This window comes from Phocoena sinus, chromosome 2 (assembly GCF_008692025.1).
Source record: "Phocoena sinus isolate mPhoSin1 chromosome 2, mPhoSin1.pri, whole genome shotgun sequence".
Taxonomy (NCBI): domain Eukaryota; kingdom Metazoa; phylum Chordata; class Mammalia; order Artiodactyla; family Phocoenidae; genus Phocoena; species Phocoena sinus.
Window position 1 is genome coordinate 146,000,486 of NC_045764.1, and position 22,638 is coordinate 146,023,123.

General features: G+C 44.0%; 1 protein-coding gene and 1 pseudogene across 1 annotated transcript in view; one reads left to right on the top strand and one right to left on the bottom strand.

Moving 5' to 3' along the window:
- SMOC1 (SPARC related modular calcium binding 1) overlaps nt 1–22,638 on the top strand; it is a 156,373-nt gene that overhangs the window by 81,634 nt on the left and 52,101 nt on the right. The window contains 2 exon segments of the mRNA XM_032624733.1: nt 19,214–19,313; nt 21,425–21,472. Of these exon segments, the coding sequence (XP_032480624.1) occupies nt 19,214–19,313; nt 21,425–21,472 (148 nt within the window).
- Nucleotides 7,593–8,242, bottom strand: LOC116749870 (annotated as a pseudogene).

The following is a 22,638-nucleotide window of genomic DNA, read 5'->3' on the forward strand; positions in this document are numbered from 1 at the left end:
TTGAGTCTTCTCCCTTTTTTTCTTGATGAGTCTGGCTAATGGTTTATCAATTTTGTTTATCTTCTCAAAGAACCAACTTTTAGTTTTATTGATCTTTGCTATCATTTCCTGCATTTCTTTTCCATTTATTTCTGGTGTTTTTTTTTTTATGGTACGCGGGCCTCTCACTGCCGTGGCCCCTCCCATTGTCGAGCACAGGCTCCGGACGCGCAGGCTCAGCAGCCATGGCCCACTGGCCCAGCCGCTCCACGGCAGGTGGAATCCCCCCGGACCGGGGCACGAACTCACTTCCCCCACATCGTCAGGCGGACTCTCAACCACTGCGCTACCAGGGACGCCCTCCATTTATTTCTGATCTGATCTTTATGGTGTCTTTCCTTCTGCTACCTTTGGGGTTTTTTTGTTCTTCTTTCTCTAATTGCTTTAGGTGTAAGGTTAGGTTGTTTATTTGAGATGTTTCTTGTTTCATAAGGAAGGATTGTATTGCTATAAACTTACCTCTTAGAACTACTTGTGTTGCATCCCATAGGTTTTGGGTCATCGTGTTTTCATTGTCATTTGTTTCTAGGTATTTTTTGATTTCCTCTTTGATTTCTTCAGTGATCTCTTGGTTATTTAGTAATGTATTGTTTAGCCTCCACGTGTTTGTATTTTTTACAGTTTTATTCCTTTAATTGATATCTAGTCTCATAGCGTTGTAGTAGGAAAAGATACTTGATACGATTTCAATTTTCTTAAATTTATCAAGGCTTGATTTGTGACCCAGGATATGGTATATCCTGAAGAATGTTCCATGAGCACTTAAGAAGAAAGTGTATCCTGTTGTTTTTGGATGGAATGTCCTATAAATATCAGTTAAGTCCATCTTGTTCAATGTATCACCTAAAGCTTGTGTTTCCTTATTTATTTTCATTTTGGAGGATCTGCCCATTGGTGAAAGTGGGGTGTTAAAGTCCCCTACTATGATTGTATTACTGTCGATTTCCCCTTTTATGGCTGTTAGTATTTGCCTTATGTATTGCAATGCTCCTTTGTTGGGGGCATAATTATTTACAATTGCTATGTCTTCTTCTTGGATTGATCCCTTGATAATTATGTAGTGTCCTTCTCTGTCTCTTGTAATAGTCTTTGTTTTAAAGTCTGTTTTGTCTGATATGAGAATTGCTACACCAGCATTATTTTGATTTCCATTTGCATGGAATATCTTTTTCCATCCCTTCACTTTCAGTCTGTATGTGTCCCTAGGTCTGAAGTGGATCTCTTGTAGAGAGCATATATATGGGTCTTGTTTTTGTATCCCTTCAGCCAGTCTATGTCTTTTGGCTGGGGCATTTAATCCATTTACATTTAAGGTAGTTATTGATATGTATGTTCCCATTAATACTTTCTTTTCTTTTCCTTTTTTTTTTTTTTTTTTTTTTTTTTTTTTGCGGTACGCGGGCCTCTCACTGCTGTGGCCTCTCCCGTTGCGGAGCACAGGCTCCGGATGCGCAGGCCCAGCGGCCATGGCTCACGGGCCCAGCCGCTCTGCGGCATGTGGGATCTTCCTGGTCCGGGGCACGAACCCGTGTCCCCTGCATCGGTAGGCGGACTCTCAACCACTGCGCCACCAGGGAAGCCCTCTTTTTTTTTTTTTTTTTTTTTTTAAATTTATTTATTCATTTATTTATTTTTGGCTGTGTTGGGTCTTCGTTTCTGTGCGAGGGCTTTCTCTAGTTGTGGCAAGCGGGGGCCACTCTTCATCGCGGTGCGCGGGCCTCTCACTGTCGCGGCCTCTCTTGCTGCAGAGCACAGGCTCCATACGCGCAGAGCTCAGTATTTGTAGCTCACGGGCCCAGCTGCTCCGTGGCACGTGGGATCTTCCCAGACCAGGGCTTGAACCCATGTCCCCTGCATTGGCAGGCAGACTCTCAACCACTGCGCCACCAGGGAAGCCCTTTTTTTTTTTTTATTTTTTTAACATCTTTATTGGAGTATAATTGCTTTATAATGGTGTGTTAGTTTCTGCTTTATAACAAAGTGAATCAGTTTTACATATACACATATCCCCATATCTCTTCCCTCTTGCATCTCCCTCACTCCAATCCTACCCATCCCACACCTCTAGGTGGTCACAAAGCACAGAGCTGATCTCCCTGTGCTATGCGGTTGCTTCCCACTAGCTATCTATTTTATATTTGGTAGTGTATATATATCTACGCCACTCTCTGACTTTTTCCCAGCTTACTCTTCCCATTCCCCGCGTCCTCAAGTCCATTCTCTAGTAGCTCTGTGTCATTATTCCCATCTTGCTCCTAGGTTCTTCATGACCTTTTTTTTTTTTTTTTTTAGGATTCCATATATACGTGTTAGCGTATGGTATTTGTTTTTCCCTTTCTGACTTACTTCACTCTGTATGACAGACTCTAGGTCTATCCACCTCACTACAAATAACTCAATTTCATTTCTTTTTATGGCCGAGTAATATTCCATTGTATATATGTGCCACATGTTCTTTATCCATTCATCTGTCGATGGACACTTAGGTTGCTTCCATGTCCTGGCTATTGTAAATAGACCTGCAGTGAGCATTGTGGTACATGACTCTTTTTGAATTATGGTTTTCTCAGGGTGTATGCCCAGTAGTGGGATTCCTGGGTTGTATGGTAATTCTCTTTCTAGTTTTTTAAGGAAGCTCCATACTGTTCTCCATAGTGGCTGTATCAATTTACAATCCCACCAACAGTGGAAGAGGGTTCCCTTTTCTCCACACCCTCTCCAGCATTTATTATTTGTAGATATTTTGATGTTGGCCATTCTGACTAGTGTGAAATGATATTTCACTGTAGGTTTGTTTTCATTTCTCTAATGATTAATGATGTTGAGCATTCTTTCATGTGTTTGTTGGCAGTCTGTATATCTTCTTTGGAGAAATGTCTATTTAGGTCTTCTGCCCATTTTTGGATTCGGTTGTTTGTTTTGTTGATATTGAGCTGCCTGAGCTGCTTCTAAATTTTGGAGATTAATCCTTTGTCAGTTGCTTTGTTTGCAAATATTTTCTCCCATTCTGAAGGCTGTCTTTTCGTCTTGTTTATGGTTTCCTTTGCTGTGCAAAAGCTTTTAAGTTTCATTAGGTCCCATTTGTTTATTTTTGTTTTTATTTCCATTTCTCTACGAGGTGGGTCAAAAAGGATCTTGCTGTGATTTATGTTATAGAGTGTTCTTCCTATGTTTTCCTCTAAGAGTTTTATGGTGTCTGGCCTTACATTTAGGTCTTTAATCCATTTTGAGTTTATTTTTGTGTATGGTGTTAGGGAGTGTTCTAACTTCATTCTTTTACATGTAGCTGTCCCAGCACCACTTATTGAAGAGGCTATCATTTCTCCATTGTATATTCTTGCCCCCTTTATCAAAGGTAAGGTGACCATATGTGCGTGGGTTTATATCTGGGCTTTCTGTCCTCTTCCATTTATATATATTTCTGTTTTTGTGCCAGTACTATACTGTCTTGATTACTGTAGCTTTGTAGTATAATCTGAAGTCAGGGAGCATGATTCCTCCAGCTCCATTTTTCTTTCTCAGTATTGCTTTGGCTATTTGGGGTCTTTTGTGTTTCCATACAAATTGTGAAATTTTTTATTCTAGTTCTGTGAAATATGCCATTGGTAGTTTGATAGGGATTGCATTGAATCTGTAGATTGCTTTGGGTAGTATAGTCATTTTCACAATGTTCATTCTTTCAACCCAAGAACATGGTATATCTCTCCATCTATTTTTATCATCTTTAATTTCTTTCATCAGTGTCTTATAATTTTCTGCATACAGGTCTTTTGTCTCCTTAGGTAGGTTTATTCCTAGGTATTTTATTCTTTTTGTTGCAGTGGTAAATGGGAGTGTTTCCTTAATTTCACTTTCAGATTTTTCATAATTAGTGTATAGGAATGCAAGAAATTTCTGTGCATTAATTTTGTATCCTGCTACTTTACCAAATTCATTCATTAGCTCTACTAGTTGTCTGGTAACATCTTTAGGATTCTCTGTGTATAGTATCATGTCATCTGTAAACAGTGACAGCTTTACTTTTTCTTTTCTGATTTGGATTCGTTTTATTTCTTTTTCTTCTCTGATTGCTGTGGCTAAACATCCAACACTATGTTGAATAATAGTAGTGAGAGTGGGCAACCTTGTCTTGTTCCTGATCTTAGTGGAAATGGTTTCAGTTTTTCACCATTGAGTATGATGTTGGCTGTGGGTTTGTCATATATGGCCTTTATTATGTTGAGGTAAGTCCCCTCTATGCCTACTTTCTGGAAGGTGTTTATCATAAATGGGTGTTGAATTTTGTTGAAAGCTTTCTCTGCATCTATTGAGATGATCGTATGGTTTTTATCCTTCAGTTTGTTAATATGGTGTATCACATTGATTGATTTGCATATATTGAAGAATCCCTGCATTCCTGGGATAAACCCCACTTGATCATGGTGTATGATCCTTTTAATGTGCTGTTGGATTCTGTTTGCTAGTATTTTGTTGAGGATTTTTGCATCTATGTTCATCAGTGATATTGGCCTGTAGTTTTCTTTCTTTGTGACATCTTTGTCTGGTTTTGGCATCAGGGTGATGGTGGCCTCGTAGAATGAGTTTGGGGGTGTTCCTCCCTCTGCTCTATTTTGGAAGAGTTTGAGAAGGATAGGTGTTAGCTCTTCTCTAGATGTTTGATAGAATTCACCTGTGAAGCCATCTGGTCCTGGGCTTTTGTTTGTTGGAGGATTTTTAATCAGAGTTTCGATTTCAGTGCTTGTGATTGGAGTGTTCATATTTTCTATTTCTTCCTGGTTCAATCTTGGAAGGTTGTGCATTTCTAAGGGTTTGTCCATTCCTTCCCGGTTGTCCACTTTATTGGCATGTTGTTGCTTGTAGTAATCTCTCATGATCCTTTGTATTTCTGCAGTGTCAGTTGTTACTTCTCCTTTTTCATTTCTAATTCTATTGATTTGAGTCTTCTCCCTTTTTTTCTTGATGAGTCTGGCTAATGGTTTATCAATTTTGTGTATCTTTTCAAAGAACCAGCTTTTAGTTTTAGTGATCTTTCCTATCGTTTCCTTCACTTGTTTTTCATTTATTTCTGATCTGATCTTTATGATTTCTTTCCTTCTGCTAACTTTGGGGTTTCTTTGTTCTTCTTTCTCTAATTGCTTTAGGTGTAAGGGTAGGTTGTTTATTTGAGATGTTTCTTGTTTCTTAAGGTATGATTGTATTGCTATAAACTTCCCTCTTAGAACTGCTCTTTTTGCATCCCATAAGTTTTGCATCATCGTGTTTTCATTGTCATTTGTTTCTAGGTATTTTCTGATTTCCTTTTTGATTTCTTCAGTGATCTCTTGGTTATTTAGTAGTGTATTGTTTAGTCTCCATGTGTTTGTATTTGTTTTACAGATTTTTTCCTGTAATTGATATCTAGTCTCATAGCGATATCTAGTCTCATAGCGTTGTGGTCAGAAAAGATACTTGATACGATTTCAATTTTCTTAAATTTACCAAGGCTTGATTTGTGACCCAGGATATGATCTATCCTGGAGAATGTTCCATGAATGAGCACTTGAGAATGTTCCTGGAGAACGTTCCAAGAATGAGCACTTGAGAAGAAAGTGTATTCTGTTGCTTTTGGATGGAATGTCCTATAAATATCAATTAAGTCTATCTCGTTTAATGTATCATTTAAAGCTTGTGTTTCCTTATTTATTTTCATTTTGGATGATCTGTCCATTGGTGAAAGTGTGGTGTTAAAGTCCCCTACTATGATTGTGTTACTGTCGATTTCCCCTTTTATGGCTGTTAGTATTTGCCTTATGTATTGAGGTGCTCCTGTGTTGGGTGCATTAATATTTACAATTGTTATATCTTCTTCTTGGATTGATCCCTTGATCATTATGTAGTGTTCTTCTTTATCTCTTGTAATAGTCTTTGTTTTAAAATCTATTTTGTCTGATACAAGAATGGCTACTCCAGCATTATTTTGATTTCCATTTGCATGGAATATCTTTTTCCATCCCCTCACTTTCAGTTTGTATGTGTCCCGAGGTGTGAGGTGGGTCTCTTGTAGACAGCATACATATGGGTCTTGTTTTTGTATCCATTCAGCCAGTCTATGTCTTTTGGTGGGAGCATTTAATCCATTTACGTTCAAGGTAGTTATCGATATGTATATTCCTATTACCATTTTGTTAATTGTTTTGGGATTTTTATTGTAGGTCTTTTCCTTCTGTTGTGTTTCCTGCCTAGAGAAGTTCCTTTAGCATTTGTTGTAAAGCTGGTTTGGTGGTGCTGAATTCTCTTAGCTTTCGCTTGTCTGTAAAGGTTTTAATTTCTCTGTCGAATCTGAATGAGGTTCTTGCTGGGTAGAGTAATCTTGGTTGTAGGTTTTTCCCTTTCATCACTTTAAATATGTCCTGCCACTGCCTTCTGGCTTGTGGAGTTTCTGCTGAAAGATCAGCTGTTAACCTTATGGGGATTCCCTCGTGTGTTATTTGTTGTTTTTCCCTTGCTGCTTTTAATATGTTTTCTTTGTATTTAATTTTTGATAGTTTGATTAATATGTGTCTTGGTTTGTTTCTCCTTGGATTTATACTGTATGGGACTCTCTGTGCTTCCTAGACTTGATTGACTATTTCCTTTCCCATATTAGGGAAGTTTTCAACTATAATCACTTCAAATATTTTCTCAGTCCCTTTCTCTTTCTCTTCTTCTTCTGGTACCCCTATAATTCAAATATTGGTGTGTTTAATGCTGTCCTAGAGGTCTCTGAGACTGTCCTCAATTCTTTTCATTCTTTTTTGTTGTTGTTTTTTGCCATTTAATATAATGTGTTTTATTTAATATAATGTGTTTTATTTATTTTATTTTATAATAAAAAGTTTGGTTTTTTTTTTAAACCACCATAAGCAAAGTTAAAAGACAAACTGGGAAAAACAATTTACATCTCGTATTATGAACAGAAAACTAACATCCACCAAATGTAACAATTAGCTCCTAGAAACTGCTAAAATTATCAAGAAGCCAGTAGGAAAATGAATTGCCACAGAGTTCCTGGCCCTTCAACAAATTAAAAGACTCACTCTTGGAAAGATAATGGCAGGTTTTATAAACCTGAATGGTCTCTTGAAAGATTCCCCTTGAAAATCTAGGTCCGATCCTTTTTACTTTCTGGCTTAAAACCTGCCAAGTGCTGCCCATCTACTCAGGTGTGTGTGTGTGTTTTATCGATGAGTTATCATTCTGTCCTGATCTGTTAGCTGTGTATGGTTTTTTCCTCCATCAAAATCACTTGTAAGGATATAGTGAAACTGAAGCACCTACCTCTTGTCCTTCCCTGCCACTAGCTGTGCAATATTTCATCCTCTAATGAAAAACCGCAGCTGATTTATGCATCAGGTTGTTACAGTTGTTCAGTGATATGAACTAACCTAACAGGTTTGTGCCTGCCTGACATGAATACGTCCTGAGACAACACAACTCTAGAAATGGTTTCATAGTAGTGACTTTCAACATTACTCACTTTGCCTCTTCAAACTTCCCCACCTAACAAAGTTGGAAACATGCAGACCAGAGAAGTATTAAGGAGGGAGGAACAGCTTGGGTGGGGGGCAATCTGTGAAGGAAGAAGGCCTGAGATAATGCAGCCACATCAAAGAACAGCTGTGCTCACTGCCTTGCTTCTGTGATGGCAGGTCAGGGAGCCCCGGGCTCCACTGCTTGAGTTTCTCCTGCAGCCCCTGGAGCTGGCTTCGACCCCAGTCGCGGATCTGAAGGCTGGCCATGTCTGCAGCCAGCTGCAGACCCTCCCAGAAGCTGGCTTGAGCTTGCTGTAGACTGTGAGGAGCCAAGATTCTAAACCAGTTCAGAGGGTCCTGGGGAGCTGGGGAGCGGTCTGGCTCTGGGGCCCTCGTGAGGCCCTTGCACCTGTGCAGAACTGCCTTGTGGGGTCCCACGTCCTCTGGAGTCTGGGTGCCGGCTCTCATATTCAGAACCTCTGGAGTCCGTCCTGGGCCTCGCTGGTGCAGACGTGGACCTGGGGCTCCATGTGGGAGGCATACTGCAGAGGCCCTACGGACTTGGCGCCCATGGCGCAGCGAGCTTTGGAGAGTGAGAGCCAGCCCTCCACCCGGGCATTCAGCGCCGCCCGCTTTGCCTCCAGTTCCTCCAGGTCCCTGAGCAGCTGCAGGAGAAGCGAGTCCAGCTTGGCTCGCAGATACCGCGCCACCATGGGCTCCGCACACGTTCCTCTTTTCATTATTTTTTCTTTATTCTGCTCTGTGGTAATTATTTCCACTATTTTATCTTCCAGGTCACTTATCTGTTCTTCTGTCTCAGTTATTCTGCTATTAATTCCTTCTAGAGAATTTTTAATTTCATTTATTGTGTTGTTCATCATTTTTTGTTTCCTCTTTAGTTCTTCTAGGTCCTTATTAAACGTTTCTTGTTTTTTCTCCATTCTATTTCCGAGATTTTGGATCATCTTGACTACCATTACTCTGAATTCTTTTTCAGGTAAACTGCATATTTCCCCCTCATTTGTTTGGTCTGATGGGTTTTACCTTGCTCCTTCATCTGCTGTGTGTTTCTGTCTTTGTATTTTGCTTAACTTAATGTGTTTGGGGTCTCCTTTTCACAGACTGCAGGTTCATTGTTCCCGTTGTTTTTGGTGTCTGCTCCCAGTGGGTAAGGTTGGTTCAGTGGATTATGTAGGCTTCCTGGTGGAGGGGACTGCTGCCTGTGTTCTGGTGGATGAGGCTGGATTTTGTCTTTCTGGTGGGCAGGACCGAGTCCAGTGGTGTGTTTTGGGGTGTCTGTGACCTTACTATGATTTTAGGCAGCCTCTCTGCTAATGGGTGGGGTTGTGTTCCTGTCTTGCTAGTTGTTTGGCATAGGGTGTCCAGCACTATAGCCTGCTGGTTGTTGAGTCAAGCTGGGTCTTAGCGTTGAGATGGAGATCTCTGGGAAAGCTTTTGCCATTTGATATTACGTGGAGCTGGGAGGTCTCTGGTGGACCAATGTCCTGATCTCGGCTCTCCCACCTCAGAGGCTCAGGCCTGACACCCAGCCGGAGCACCAAGACCCTGTCAGCCACACGGCTCAGAAGAAAAGGGAGAAAAAGAAAAAGAAAGAAAGAAAGAAAAAATAAATACATAAATAAAATAAAGTTATTAAAATAAAAAAATTATTATTAAAAACTAATACAAAAAAAAAGAAAGAAGAAAACAATCAAACCAAAAAACCAATCTGCCAATAATAACAAGCGCTAAAAACTATACTGAAAAAAAAGGAAGCTGCTGCTTCTTGGTGGCTGCAGCAGCAGCCTTAGCATTTCATGCCTGTCTCTGGGGTCTTTGCTGATAGCCGCAGCTCGCGCTCGTCTCTGGAGCTTTTTAGGCGGTGCTCTGAATCCCCTCTCCTCGCGCACCGCAAAACAAGGGTCTCTTGCCTCTTAGGCAGTTCCAGACTTTTTCCTGGACTCCCTCCCAGCTAGCTGTGGTGCACTAGCCCCCTTCAGGCTGTGTTCACGCAGCCAACCCCAGTCCTCTCCCTGGGATCCGACCGAAGCCCGAGCCTCAGCTCCCAGCCCCGACCTGTCCCGGCGGGTGAGCAGACAAGCCTCTCGGGCTGGTGAGTGCTGGTCGGCACCGATCCTCTGTGCGGGAATCTCTCCGCTTTGCCCTCTGCACCCCTGTTGCTGTGCTCTCCTCCGCGGCTCCGAGGCTCCCCGCCTCCGCCACCTGCAGTCTCCACCCGCGAAGGGGCTTCCTAGTGTGTGGAAACCTTTCCTCCTTCACAGCTCCCTCCCAGAGGTGCAGGTCCCGTCCCTATTCTTCTGTCTCTGTTTATTCTTTTTTCTTTTGCCCTACCCAGGTACGTGGGGAGTTTCTTGCCTTTTGGGAAGTCTGAGGTCTTCTGCCAGCGTTCAGTAGGTGTTCTGTAGGAGTTGTTCTACGTGTAGATGTATTTCTGATGTATTTGTGAGGAGGAAGGTGATCTTCACATCTTACTCCTCCGCCATCTTGAGGGTACCCCCATTGGATATTTTTAAAAAGTAAAAACGTATTTGATATCTTTCCCCTGAAATGGAAATAGAAGTGAATGAACAAGAGGTGTCATATTTGCTGTTTACAAAACCTGGGCCATTTTAGGCACCAAATCGGAGGGCAGAAGTCAAGAAAGTAAAGTTTTTTGTGTCCCTGAAGCCCTAACACTAAGATTTTAAAAAACACCTTTATGTGTGTGGTGGAGGGGATGGTGTTCGCACTTTTTGGAAAATACAAAAAATGTTTTTCATCATGTATTTGGAAAAATGGTCCTAACACTGACAATTAGGTACCAGTTCTTAAATTTCCACCTTACTCTTAACCAGCGAAAGTTCAACTTAGGGCACAGTTGTAAAATCACAGAACTTTTGGGTCACAGGGGACCTCAGATGTATCTGGTTCATCTCCTTCCTCTCCCTGACCCACCACATCCAGGGACAATCTCTCACCAAGCAGTCATCTATCTTCTGCTTGATTGCCACCAAAGACAGGAAACTTATTACCACCAATGACAACATAATGCATTTTGGGACAATTTAGTTGGAAATTCCTTCCCTACATTGACTTGAAAGTTGTAATTTCCAACAGATGACCCCCATTCTAGCTAAGGAACTTACAGATTCCATAGAAATCACACTTTCCACAGAAAGACCTGAAGACAGGCACCATTATGTCCTTGTGAAATCCTGTCTTATAGCCAACAAATATTTCTTTTCACCCTGGCAAAGATCTTTAGTTCTATCGCTCATTCCCATATCACAGGGTTTTATGTCTCTCTTTCCTCCTGGCCTCTTTCCTCTTAATTCAGTTTGCTAAGGTGCCCCTTATAGAGTGTCCTTCCCCAAACTGGACACAGTATTTCAGATGTGGTCATAAACAGCTTGGGGAAGAATGGGATTATCTCTTGTTCTAAACACACTACTGCTTGACTAATATCACGTTGGCAACCACATTACACCATCGACTCATAAAAAACATAGTCAACAAGGACTCCCACATTTAGGAGGATTTGAAGTTGAGGGATTATCTTCCTTCCTTGCATCTTCTCCATTAAAATCTGGAGGATGAGGCAAATACTCTAAAAGGAAAATCCCTCATTCCCCAGCAGACAGTCCTCCCTAGACTTGGCATAGAGCAGGAGACAGTGTCTACAGCCAGCAAGAATAGCAGTGCTTTTAAGTTACAACCTACATCCTCTCTGTAAAACGGAAGGGGAAAGGGATGAAATCTGCTTGTGCTGAGTACATACTCTACACATGACACTATTTTAGATGCTTTATATATCTTGTCTCATTTTGTCTTCTCAGTAACCTTCAAGGTAGGCACCATTAGCCTTATTTCATAAATAGGCTCAGAGAGGTTAAGTGACTTTGCCAAAGTTACACAGAGATGGTATTTAAACCCAGCTAATTTTGACTCCAAAGCCATGTTTTTTTTCTTCTGCATCCTGTTGCTTCTCAGCCAGACCTGACTAAAGATGAGGGGGAAGTTTGTGGGATAACCTCTTCTAAACAGAGGGAGAAACAGCTCATGCTAGCCAGACCAAAAGGATTACACCATCCCTCCTGTCTCCCCTGCTCGTCTCTCTGCAATCAAACTTTCTTCCATGTGTGAAATCATCCAGAAGATTTAATGCCACGAATCACTAGACCCATGAATTAAAAGACCACACGTCATCAGAACAACGGGAACAGAAAAACTTTGGAGAGAAGTATTGTCCCAAGGCCCCTTGCTCCCAAATTCCCACCTAGAAAAGTATTTGTTTCTTGAGTAGTTCATGATAAATGCCAGAAAGGATAGAGTGACGAAGTGTCTTTTAAAACACTGGTTCTTGGAGTGTGGTCCCCGAACCAGCAGCAGCATCACTTGGGGACTTCCTAGAAATGCATGTCACCCAGATGACCCCAGAACTAATGAATCCAGAAATTCTGTGGGTGGGGCCCAGGAATCTGTTTTCATAAGCCCTCCAGGTAAATCTTACTGTGAATGCAATAAACAATGTTCTCCTGCAGCTTCTGATGGAGAGACAGGTTCTAGGGGGATGAGTGGCAACCTCAGATGGCCCAGGGACTCAGTCATCCAGCCAGGGTACATGGCACCCATGGAAAAACAATTTCTTAGAGGTCCTATAGAGTATGCAGACAAAAGGAAAATGTGCCTGCTAAAAATACTGCCCTGAAACAAAGTTATTGGGTGGATCTACTGCAAGATGCTTAACTATCACTGTGCATTAGCTTAATCCAGAAAACCTACTAACCGATTTGGAGCAACTGGAAGATTATAAAGAAAAAAAAAAAGGTTTCATACTCCCACTGCCAAGGAGAGTTAGAGAAATAGCCACATGCCTTCGGCTTTTAGTTTAACTTTTTCCCACTAGGAGATGTCCCGGTACACGATAGTAGTCATTTCATTACAAGTTTGGTAGTTGCTAGAAGAATGCTGAATCAAGCCTGTCCCTTGGCATATGGTTCACATTTTTCTATTTTTACAAAAGAAGTGCAAAGAAAAGGGGTGGGAATGGGGTGATGTAGCCACAGGGTAGAGGTGCCTTGGAGGGGATCCCAGTTGTCAATGAAGGTCTAAGGCAATTCAGGATGGATTTCTAAATAGGTAGGGCATGAGAAAGCATTACAGAAAAGGAGGTGGGGATTTGCCAGAGGAAAATTGTTTCAAAAAAGAGTAAACTAAATGAAAGCCTGATACCTGGATACTGAGAAAGTATGACTGGGAAAAGCAGAGAAATATAGCAAGGCCCTGCACTTCATTATACTGCTTTTTGTTTTCTTTTTCTTTCTTTTTTTTTTTTTTGAAAAAAATCATGTTTCAGAAAACACTAGTACTACCATGGAATGCTCCCTGTGTTACCAAACCAAACCTGGGTCCATTTGCCCTCACCCATGTGCAGCAAAGCCAATCCACTGACACCAGGTTATGGTGAAGGAAAGTAGAGCATTTACTGCAGGGTGCCAAGCAAAGAGAATGGGCAGCTCATGCTCAAAAGACCTGAACTCCCTGACAGCTTTCAAGGAAGGGTTTTTAAAGGCAACATTTGGGGTGAGGCTTGCAGCTCATGGACTTTCTTCTCATTGGTTGGTGGTGAGGGAACAGGGTGATGTTTCAGGATCTTAATCAGCAACCTTCTGGTTCCAACCAGTCTGGGGTCCACATGCTTCTATTCAGCTTGTAGTCACCATCCTCCACCTGGGTGGAGGGGTCTTAGTTTCTGCAGAACAACTCAAAGACTTGTGTCAGATTGTTATGTATATCCCTTGAGGAGGAACTAGGACTCTGTTTTACTATCATTGAAGTATTGTTTAAGCTATCATTACTTTTCTTGCCTGACTGCTTTTCCCTTATTTCTGTACTCTCTCACTTTCCTAATTAGTAACTGCTTGAGTCTGCTCTTTGGAACTCAGGGAAGGCCTAGGAGACTAAAGCCTTTAGTTTAGTGTAGTTTTCTACAAATAAGAAATGGGGCTTTGGTACCTGGAAGGGCCCCGCAGGGTCCTGCTTGGTTTCCCCCTTTTCTTTGATACTCCTCAATCCTGAGGGGAACAAGGGTGGGACAAGAAAGGGAATAACGCTTTAGGTAGAGAGGTTAAAAATAATAAACTCAGTGTTGGGGGGATTCGGTTTCACCCACACAAAGTTAAGGGAGGGTCCCACAGTTCATTGAGTTATGGATTGCTGCAAATGATATCTTCCTCTCAGAGCTGAATCACGAACTGATTTAAGGCTCTGAGAAGTTCTGCAGTCAAGAAATCTTTTAATTTTATTTGACCCAATATTCCAAAGTTATTTTGGTAGAGAACCCTTTCATCTCCAATAATTCCTAGTCACACCCAATAGGACACCAATTGTATTCATCACTGTATCAAAGTAACAGACATAAAGGTGGAGGAAGAGCAGCTTCACATTCCAGGAGAAGGGAGGGAAGTGGGCACACTCAAGGGAGACTGTTCTCCTAGGGAAGCTGGTAGGAAAACCAGCAAAAGTCCAACAACAAAGAAGCTACTTTAGGATGCAAGGTCCGACCCCTGTCTGAGAAGCCCCCCAAGAACAGCCAGAAGAAAGCAGGCTGGCGGGGGGGCACAGCAGAGACCCCCATGCTATTGTCCAAACTATTCCAGATATGGCGTCTCACTCAAACTGGAGCAAAAGACTCTTGATTTGAATATTTATCTTACCTCCTCTCCCTCTCCGCCAAGAGAGTTCCATCTGCCAGAGAATTACAGGGCACAAAGACAGTTCCCTCAGACACCAGCACTGGGACCCAGGCCTTTCTTCATCTCCCTTCCAGGTCTGGGGGGTACTTCTGTCTGCAAGGACTAGGTCCTGGCCATGATGCTACCTCTCTTGTCTCTGGGTCTCAGTTTCATCATTTGTAAAGCGTTTGGATGAGACTGGTGATCCCTAAGGCTTTTTCCAGCTCTGTCGGTTCTGAAATTTTATGAGAGCTTGGAGATCGGTATCTGAATTCCTGTGCTGTTACGAACTAGCTGTAACATTTGAACAAGTAACCACTGCTCCCTGTACCTCTCCTAGGAAAGATTTGCACACTGGGTGACCTTGAGACCCAAAAGAGATAATGTGTCTGTTGTGGTGGTGACTGAAAAGTCATTGTAAATGTAGAAAGTGTTGTTTTCCATTTGGAGCGTGGCACCTGAGTGATCCTTGTCTCTCTACATGGTCCATTGTCTCCCTTTTTCCTCCAAAGCCCCATTGGCTTTGCCCTGTGAGCTGGTGTTTGCTCTGTTCTCCTCTGCTCACCAGTCACTCAACTGCACTCACTGGGAGTGCTGGCCTCCCACGTTCTTCCAGGTGTCTACACGTTGACCTAATGTAACAGGCTTAAAATAATTTCAGATTTGCCTTAATTTGGACAGAAAGGTTGACCTGAAGTACACCACTGGGCTGTTTTTGCAAAGGGCTTCTTGCCCAAAATATTTAAGTATATGAGTCAGAGATGAAATTTACCTACCTAAGAACACACTGTTTTTAAAGCACCTTTAGGAGTACCAGATATATATGCACAGCATAGTTACAGTATAACCAGAGAGTAACCTCACTTAGGTTGATGTAAAAACACTTTTTGTCTCTTAAGGAAGACCCATCAATTTACCTTTTAGCCTTCCCAGAATATTCCAGAGTGGGGTAGGAACAAATGCCGTGGTTTGTATCTGTACCTTTGTGGCTAGAACAACCCTGAGATTTGAAAGCTGCACTAGATGCTAGACATTAGAAATAGTCAGTTGCCTTGTCAGTTCCTCTTGGTCCATAGATTAAGTCTGAGAGTTGATTAATTTGAGGCTGGTGTGTGGGCTGTGGGGCAGAGATAGAGCAAAGGGGATTACTTACTAATTTAAAAGAATAAATACATTTGCAAGGGAGAAGGTGAAACTAGGTAGGATTTACCTCTTGATCATGTATATATAAACCATCGATTCTATAGAATTTACATCCTGATTGCTTTTCTGCAAGAAACCTGACTTCTCTCATCTGACAGTAACAGAACTATTTCTGTATGAAAACAAGCTTCCCCTTCCTTTACTCAAACTTGTTCACACTTTTTGCTGATTTCAGATCACCCCTTCCCTTGGGGCTGGTCAGAATAGAATGTTCTTTAGTTTCTACCAGAGAATCTAGCTGTGCTTTTTTTGAGTGTACAGAGAGTTGGCTGAAAAATAACATAATAAAAATAAATAGCTAAGTTTAACTGGGCACTTACCATGTGAACTGAGTGCTTTATTTACATTATGTAGTTTAATCCTCCCAGCAAGTGAGTGAGGTAGGTATTATTATCTCCCCCTTTTTAAATAGTCATGGACAGGCTGAAGCTTGGTTTGACTGCGAACCTTTCCAAAGCTGCAGAGGGCTGGAAAGTTCAGTGGTTCAGTTAAAGTGAAGTGGCAGAGCTGGTCAGTTAAGGAAGGTAGGCTGCAGTCTGACTCCGTGACCATTGCTTTCTGTCTCCTTGTAACTTCTTTTTCTTCAAGAAGACATCTTGGAAACTCCCCAAGACAACTTACAAACAACCTCTCAATTGAGAACCATGGGTGCATTCACTCAGCGCTCCTTCAGCAAAGGGAAGTGACCTTGCTGGGCACTCCCGGCACTTCCTGCAGGCAGAGACCCTGCCTGCATCCTCTGGGTCTTCTTTTGTTCACTGTTGTTCCTTCTCCTGCGGCACACCTGGGGCAGGTGTGCCCATAACGGTGGATTCCAAGCCTCAGAGGAACATGGCAACAATTCCTCATTCAATTCCAGTTATAAAATGCTAAAGGACTTGGAAGCAGCTTTCAGCCTGAGGATTTTATCATCTGGAGTCTGTTCCTTGGAGCCTGGCCTGAGGAAAATGCCGAGGGCCCTGGGGAGAAAGGGCCCGTGTTTGGGCCTGTGGGCCTGGCTGGGGGCTGGGAGGCAGTGGCCCCAGGCCCATACGGGTGCAGTGGGCGCTCTCAGTGAGCGTGTGACCCTTGGGACCTTCTGAGCTGCGAGGTCAGATTAAATCCGCCAAAACAAAGATTTGGTCTCAGTCTCTTCCTCAGGCATGTGCTTCTGTCCCCAGCAGCCCTGGCTGGGACTCTGCAGGCCCAGGAGGAGGGGCGCCCCGTGCAGCCTTGGAGCTGGACTTGGGTGGGGTACCTTCCTCACGGAAAGGGAGGCCGGCCTTGGCCGTGGGAGCCAAGGGGCCCGGGGGTGAGTCGGCGTGGCCACCTGGCCCCAGAGCCAGGCTTCCCCAGAGGTGATTATTGGCCAAGGAGGAAGAAGCAGCAAGCCAGGCCCCAGTAAAATGCTGCCACTGGCAAGGAGTCATCCCTCGGAGGCATCCCCTGTGGGCTGGACAGAATCTGAAGGGGCGAACTCCAAGTTTCCAGCAGTACTTCCCACCTGAACCTCTGGGGGTTCCCAGGGGAGCTCTGGCCTGCTAGGAGGCTGGCTTGCCGGGTGTTTCCGACACAGCCGAGAGCAATCATTGCCGCAGCCATCCTGCATCCGGCCACCGGCCCGTGCCAGGTACTGGACTCACACCGTTTTCATTGTTTGGCGCTGTTATCCCCATGTTATAGATGGGGCTCAGAGAGCTAAGTAACATGCCAGTTCGTAACTGGCTGGATCAGGATTCAAACCCAGGTCTGTCTGGGTTTCTTTCCATTCCACCCTTAGGCTTCCTCAGAAGGTAGCACTAACCTGCCTTAGGACATTGATCTTGGGTGAGAATCTGGGGTAGGAACCATGGCCACGGGGTTATGGATTGTCTCCACGAGAGGAAGCAGGAGTGAAACATGGTCCTGGGGTAAAGGCATTGACTGCAGTTTCCCTGCATGGACAGTAGAGGTAAATAAAAATGCTCATTTTGTACTGGTAGGAACAAGATGCCCTACATCTTGTTCTTATCCTGATTTCTATGGGTAGGTCTCAATGAAGCATCCTAGTGTCTCATGAGTCTGAACTTTTGTTTGCTCCAACTGGTCAATCTGCCCAGAATACCATTCCCCAACCCAACTTTGGGGAAAGCTGCGATGTTTGGTACCCACACGAGAGCAGAAGCCTTTTCTGTAGCTTTTCTGTCTTGCTGATAACTTCTGGATTTTACCCAGGCTGTCAAATCTCTCCTTTACCCCTGTACCCCTTGTATCCCTCACCACTTGGTCTGTATGCTGTTATTGTCTATTTTCAATTCTGATGTGTCCTTGATCCCAAGAGGCACCTTTTCCACACAATTTAATGCCTGTACAATTGGCACACATCTTGTAATTGAGGTCTACATTTAATGTGGCAGGGCTGTTTAAATTGTTGTTATATTTTTAGGATGGATGGAGACCAAGAATTTAGGAAATATGGTAATTCATGCATTTATTCAACTCATCAAATGCCTACAATAAGCGTCAGGCATTGTGCTAGATGCTTGGAATATAGAAATAGCCAATATTCAGTCCCTTGCCTTAGGGAAGTCACAGTCTAATGGGGGAGATAGACTAGACAGATCAGCAGTTAAGCTCATTGTAATAAGGGCTCTGAATTTGGGGAACCAGGGTGTGTGGAGGGTCAGAGGAAGGAGGGAGAGGAGGTGGGGAGGCTGGGGGCACCTTAAGGAGAAGGTGTATCGTGAATGGGGTGGGAAGACAGAGGGTTTGGGAGTGTGCTGGGATGGGTTGGGGAATGGTATTCTGGGCAGATTGACCAGTTGGAGCAAACAAAAGTTCAGACTCATGAGACACTAGGATGCGTTTGTGAGCCTCAGAGGCTCATTCCAGCGTGTGGCTGGAATGGTGGGTGTGGAGACCCGGGAGTAGAATGAGGCTGTGGGGATAGGCAGGGGGCAGACCATGGGGGCCCTCGAGCTCGTGCAAATCGCCATCACCTCCATCCTGAGTACAGTGGCCAGTCGTCGAGGGGTTTCACGCAGGGGGGTGACGCCCTGATCTGTGTAGAAAGTGGGTGGGAAAAGGATGGTGGGGCGGGGTGGAGGACGTGGACAGAATGACAGCTATTTAGGAGAAAGGAGAGTTACCCCGAATGAAGCCAAAAGCCTCATTCTCATTTACTATTCCCAGGCAGCGTGGACCTGATCACGGAGACTTGAGGAAGACCACACAGTGGTGCCGCAGGGCATCTAGAGCTAGAATCTGCGGGCCTAAAAACAAGTGGCCTTGCTTTTACCTTAACCCCATCACATGTGCCCTTGTCTCAAGAAAGCCATGTGATCCATAGGCAGGCTGACTATAGGAACGGATGCTGGGAAAAGCTAGAAAAAGAAGAAAAGCTTTTCCCTTGTCTCTGCTTCTTAAGGAAGGGTCATATCAACCTACAGTGGTGACATTCCAACTTGTACTTGCCAAATTAGCTCACCAGTCCATTTTTTACGAATGGATGGAATACACAGCGGACGGATCCGAGTGCGGTATAAGAGATTAAGCATGAAATGTCGTAAGGAAACAGTAAATTGCTATGGTTGCTCCCGGGGGTCACGCAGAAAATGTAATCAACGTTGTCTGGCCAGCCTTCAAGGGACACTTGGGGGAGGGATGCTGGGTGAGAGGTAGAAGGAGTTCTCCGCTATGCTGGGGATGCTTTGAAGGAGGTGGGAGGTGATTGTGGATACTGTGACCCAAGACTTACGGTTCTTTTCCCCTTCCCACTTCCCCGAACAGGTGCAGTGCCATACTTACACGGGGTACTGCTGGTGTGTCACCCCAGATGGGAAGCCCATCAGTGGCTCTTCTGTGCAGAATAGAACTCCTGTATGTTCAGGTACCGTAGGGAAGGGCGGGAAGAAAGAAAAGGGTGGGAGAGGGACCCCTTGGCTGGTCTCCTGAATCTTGTGGGTGCACTTTTGAAAGATTGGTGGTGGTTATGAGCCCTCTTCCAGGTCAGGGAGGAGTCTACCCAAACATGCTTGCTCTGTTGTCAGCTGGGTGATAGGGCCAGTGTATGTCTGTGTGTATGTATTTATTTTGAGTTTAAGTTTCTGGTTCAGTGCTCTTTCCTCAAGCATCGGCCATGACCTCTAGAGAGCATGGCATATAAGTTTGTACCTTGTGTGCTCTTGGTTGGTAGTGGCCCTGGGTGCACACTTTATTGAGATAAATTTCAAGACTGCGTTGGAGTTCAACATCAAAGGCTGTGACAACCAATTAGTGATGTCTTTCACGGGTGCAGGAGAGGAGAGTGGTGGTCTACGTTGCCATACGTTTGCAACCCCTGAACAATGTGATGTATGGTGATGGAAAACATTCATAACCGCGGCCCTCAAATCTGGCTGTCGTCAGCAGTGCCTAGGGAATTCGAAAAGAACCCAGGTGTGGGGGCTTCTCCTTCCGTGTTCGGATCCAGTGGTCATGGAGACTTGGAGTCCACATGTTTAGGAAGCTTCTCAGGTGGTTCTCATGATGACACAAGTTAGGGAACCACTGCTTTATAACAACTCTCTGGGTGAGTCCATAGGAAAAATTAAGTCCTTTTTATTTCCAACTTTATAGGCATAGAGAAATTTTGTTCTTAGGCCAGTTTTGTGGGATCGCACATTACGGATTTAGGCAAGCTTCACACTTCCCACTTCCATTCAGATGGGAAGGGACTTCAACACACTCCCTTAATTCACCATGCAGCTCAGCCCACGTTAACAAAAAAAAGCCTATCCCATCCACCAGCTGCTTCCTATTTCTCTGTAATCTGTGTATACGAGATTTTATTTATTTACTTGTTTTTAATTTTTAAGTGCAAGCAAAGTAGAAAACGTTATTCTAAAACCTCTGGGAAATTCCAAAGGCAGTCCTGCTGTCCTAACGTTTTCCTTTTTTCCCCAAATTTATTCATTTTTCAACCAGCCCTGCTATATAAGGGGAAAAGTGAGTGGAAAGGGCAGTAAGTATCTACATTAGGAAACCAAAATGTGCAGGCCAAAAAGGAAAGTTTACTTTATTTGTGGTTTACATGGAAACTGGAAACCTTAATTGGGCTCGGTGTGGGGAGGGGGAGGAATGAGCCCTCCTTGCAAATGACCTGGAAAGTTTCATATAAAGCAAACAAATGTGCTAGAAACAAGTCATGCAGGGAAATATAATTGAATTCGCACAAAGCTAGTATACGGAGAAGGGGTTGGATACGGATTGCGATGTGTTTCTCCTCTTTTGTCGCGGGGACTTCCACAGATGCCCTGGTGTGCCTCGGCTGGCTGTGCCCTGCATGTGCGGGGTTGGGTGTCATGGGAAAGGCAGGTGCAACAGGGTCAGGACCGTCGGATGGCGGCACAGGGCATCCAAGCACGTGCAGGGCAAAGCGTTTGGCCAACCCCCCAGACTGCCCCCTCCTTGGGGAACACGCTGCATCTAGAAAATTGTTTCCATGCCTCAGACTATTTTGGCCCATTCATTACAATTGGGCCAACAATTTTCTACTTAATGCAGATGGAAAATCGCCGATTTCCTGCCCTAACCAGCAAGGGATGTCAGTCATTGCATTTGCAGTGAGAGGGGTTTTCTTTGCAGTTGGCCCCCCTGGCTGGATAGGGCTCAGAACATGGAGTTGGTGGGAAGTGGAGGTGAGGGGCAGTCCGTGGAATGTTCAACAAAGGAGTTATGTGGTTGTGGAATTTTGTAAAAATCTGGTCAAGACTATTGCCAGGGAGCCTGGAAATCATTGTTCATCTCAACAGTGCTGTGATATCAGTGACATTGATGTTAAACAAACCCCAGTCGCGTGTATGTATGTACTCACTTTGTATATAATGTTCCTAGATGTGTATACAATATATATATATACATAACCACAGGCTCATAACATCAGGCTTTACCAACTCTTTGAAAGAAACCAACCGCGACGCATTCTGAATGTCTGTGTTTTTGTTTCCCCTCTCACCCAAGGTTCAGTCACCGATAAGCCCGTGAGCCAGGGTAACTCAGGAAGGAAAGGTGAGTGGAGTTTCACGCTTTATCTGAATGTTTGCTTCTAAAGCCAGTCCAAGCAGGCATTCTTAGACAAGATGGAAGGAGCCTGGGGTGAAAGCTAAAAGTGCCCTGCAGAAAATTCCCATTCTTATTCTGTGTTTCCTCCCAGAAGCCCGGAGGTAAGTAAGGCTCGTACGGCAGTGGGGACCAAGCTCCCAGAATTTCTGAGAGAGAGGTGAGCGGGTGCAGTGCACAGAGCTGGCAGGGACCCTGAGACTCTTGGTTCCTGGGAAGTTCAGTCAATAAGCTACCAGTGTAGCCAGCATTAAACCGAAAAGCACAACGAAGGCAGGGATGCCCAAGTCTGCCCTGACCCTTTTATTTTGGAAACCCATCTGAACATTTCCTCCTCCTTGATTTTCCTTGATGATTGTCCCAGCACATCCAGATTCTTTTCACTAAGACTAGATGCTTCATGGTCAGGTGACTTATGCAGCTGTTATCTTGAAATTCTTAATTATTTTCCTTTGAACTTGGGTTTTGTAAGTATAGTCCAGTGGGACAAAGAAGTATGTGTGTGAGCAGAAGAGACACGTGTACTATGCCTACCTGCCGCAGCCTCATTGGCAGAGGGCTCTTGTGATGCAGGCTACAGGGCTTCCATAGTACGCTTAGAATTTTCATTTTTCATTACCTAGAACAACGCTAAATAACAAATTAAGAAACATCGTGACAAGTCAGGAGAGAGACTATGGAAGAGAGGATAAGCCTTGATATTTTAGTGTCTTTTGTGGCACCTTTTCCCCTGCTTTTCGAACAAAAGGCTTTGCATTTTCACTTGGCACTGGGCCTACAAATTGTGCAGCTGGCCCGACTAGGGCATCTGTCTGAGCGCTGTTTAGTGGACCAGCCGACATGAGGAATAGGTCCTTGGGATGTGCTGACCACACCTTCCAGTGTGCTGACACTAGGCTTCACTGCTTCTTACTTCTAGGACAGCATACACACTGGTAGTTGCATGGGAAACAGGTATCGGTTTTATTGTACATGCAAGCACTTCAGAAGCCCCATTTTGTGTCCTCGGGTAAAACTCAGACCGGAGGTCTCGACTGAGTTGGAGCCCTCCCACCTGAATCTGGGCCTTGGGAACTTCAGGCTCATAAGAACCCATGTGGAGAGTTGGGCACGCA